The following is a 2,310-nucleotide window of genomic DNA, read 5'->3' as shown; positions in this document are numbered from 1 at the left end:
GTGTGTGTATATATGGTTGCAGGTACAAAATACATTTCACTGTGCATTGTACTGTGTATAACTGTGCATGTGACAAATAAACACTATCTTAATCTTAATCTTAATCTTAAAAAATAGAGTGAGATATATTATGTAACAATTTCCACATAGAAATGATTCATAGTTTTGCTTAAGAAATGATCAAAAGTACTCATTTATTTTTTTGTGTTTCCTTCCTCTGACATATATTCCAGTCACAGTTAGTATATTTTACCTATTACTAAATACAGCCATAATTCAAAGTCACTTTCAGTTATACAGTAAACATGCTTCATCCATTTTCTTCTGCTTATCCAATCCAGGGTCCTGAGCAGACAGATGCAGGATACGTCTGGATCTGTCTAAGGCCAACATGTAGAGACAGGCAACCATTCACACCTACTGTCAATTTAGAGTTCCCAATTAAAATAACCCCTCTGTGGGAGTAATCCCTGCACAGATACAGAGAGAAACTGCAAACTCCACAGAAAAAGGCCTCGGGCTGAATTCAAACCCAGGCCCTTCTTGCTGTGAGGTTACAGTGCTAACCACTGCACCCTTGGTGTTATAGTGGAGCAATTTCAAAGTCTTTTTAAAGTATGTTTGCCTCACTGATGTCATGCTTGAATATTTGCAGAGTGATGATAAGTTTAACAACATTTCTAAACCAGGGGTAAAACAGGGTATAGATCAACGGGTTTAGACACGAATTAAAATAAAAGACAATGATCACAGTAGATGCAGATGGATCATTGACCAAATTTTCTTCAACAAGAGTGTAGCAGTAATATGGACAATAGCTTCCCAGAAACACAACAACAAGAACCCCAAGAGTCCTGGCTGCTTTCAGCTCTGATCTGTTTGTTTGATTCAGTGAACGCTGAAGTGTGACAGCTGTAACATGAGAGCGCATGGCACGAGCCTGAGACACAGCCACCACAAACACTCTCATATATAAAACTATGATGACACAAACTGGAACAATAAAGGACAAAACAAGATCGACAATACCTGCAACGTCACTGCTGAAAAACACACACTCTCCATAGCAGGAATTATACCTGCCTGGTTCAGTCAGGATGTCCTTCATATAAAGACTGCTGTAGAAAACTGAATAAAACCAACACAGATAAGCACTGAGTTTGACTCTCCCCACATTAATTCTGGTGGGGTAATGCAGAGGGTCACAAATAGCCACATAGCGGTCAACTGATATGAGAACTATGTTCCCTATTGAAGCACAGACAATATTAGTCATTAGATAAAAATAAACACAACACATGAGATCACCAAGGAACCAGCAGGTTGTGGTTCTAATGGTTTCTAACGGCATCAACAGGAGACCCACGAGAAAGTCTGAGACAGCCAGAGAGAGGAGGAGGATGTTACTGGGTGTGTGAAGCTGCCTGCAGGGAGACAGAAAAAAATATATAATACACATGAATAATTTCAAAATGTCTTCAGTGAAAATGCTGCATTGCATGCATGGTGCAGACTACACACATAAAACATTACAGGTCATGGCTAAAATACACCAATAATGTGCAAAATTCACTTCATCCTTTTATCACTAAATTATATTATGCAAATCTAAGTTTTCACATATGTAAAACTTAATTGAAAAGTTTCAACTGAAAACTTAATCTGCACCTGAAGTAAGAGACTGAGATGATGACCAGCAGGTTGAGAGCAGCAGTGATCAGAGAAATGAAGGACAGCACAATGTTCAGGAGCACAGCTTTGGACCAGTGAAGTGTCGGCTTCCTGCAGGAACTGTTGAGGAGTTGTGGAAAACAGAGCTCAGCTCCTTTCTGTATCTCCATCATCAGGCAGCTGCAGTTTCTGTAGCTACTTCTGTAGCTACTTGTTATATCTATTTCTGTCCCACCTCCACACACACACACACACACAGACACACACACACACACTGACATTACTCTTGCTCTTGACACAAACTTTTCCACTTTCACTATCTGATAATTAATATTTTATTCATCTGGACTCATGTTCGACTCAAGTTATTGGTAGATTACATGTCATTCCTACTGTCATGGTTAAATGTTTCCTTATAACTATTATACCTAATACTTATTAACCAGTTTCAAACTGTCTTTGCTTTTTAACAATACAAGAAGGATTTATTTTTTAAAAAACACATGTCCTTATTGTAAGCCATTCCTCCTACTTGAACCTGAGTGGCATTCTGTTATTGCACTTATGTACAAACCACAGTTTGAACACCATATTCAAACATAAGGATGTCCACACAGTAAGTACACATTGCACCAGGAC

The 2,310-nt window shown here is 38.7% G+C and overlaps 1 protein-coding gene across 1 annotated transcript; it reads right to left on the bottom strand.

Moving 5' to 3' along the window:
- Positions 1–610: 610 nt before the first annotated feature.
- On the bottom strand, positions 611–1,841 carry LOC115800247 (trace amine-associated receptor 1-like). The gene is made up of 2 exons (XM_030757493.1): positions 1,669–1,841; positions 611–1,424 (listed from the first exon to the last, which is right to left on the bottom strand). Exons 1-2 carry the CDS (start codon positions 1,839–1,841, stop codon positions 611–613), a joined length of 987 nt encoding a protein of 328 aa, XP_030613353.1.
- Between the last annotated feature and the right edge of the window lie 469 nt (positions 1,842–2,310).

Source organism: Archocentrus centrarchus, chromosome 21 (genome assembly GCF_007364275.1).
Source record: "Archocentrus centrarchus isolate MPI-CPG fArcCen1 chromosome 21, fArcCen1, whole genome shotgun sequence".
In the NCBI taxonomy this organism is placed as follows: domain Eukaryota; kingdom Metazoa; phylum Chordata; class Actinopteri; order Cichliformes; family Cichlidae; genus Archocentrus; species Archocentrus centrarchus.
Note: the sequence above shows the minus strand (reverse complement) of the source record. Positions and strands in the feature narration are given on the sequence as shown.

Coding starts and splice junctions, on each gene's coding strand:
- LOC115800247 (XM_030757493.1), bottom strand. CDS start 1,841: ATGGAGATACAGAAAGGAGCTGAGCTCTGTTTTCCACAACTCCTCAAC. Junction 1,425..1,668: donor ATCTCAGTCTCTTACTTCAG/GTGCAGATTAAG, acceptor GTCTCCCTGCAG/GCAGCTTCACACACCCAGTA.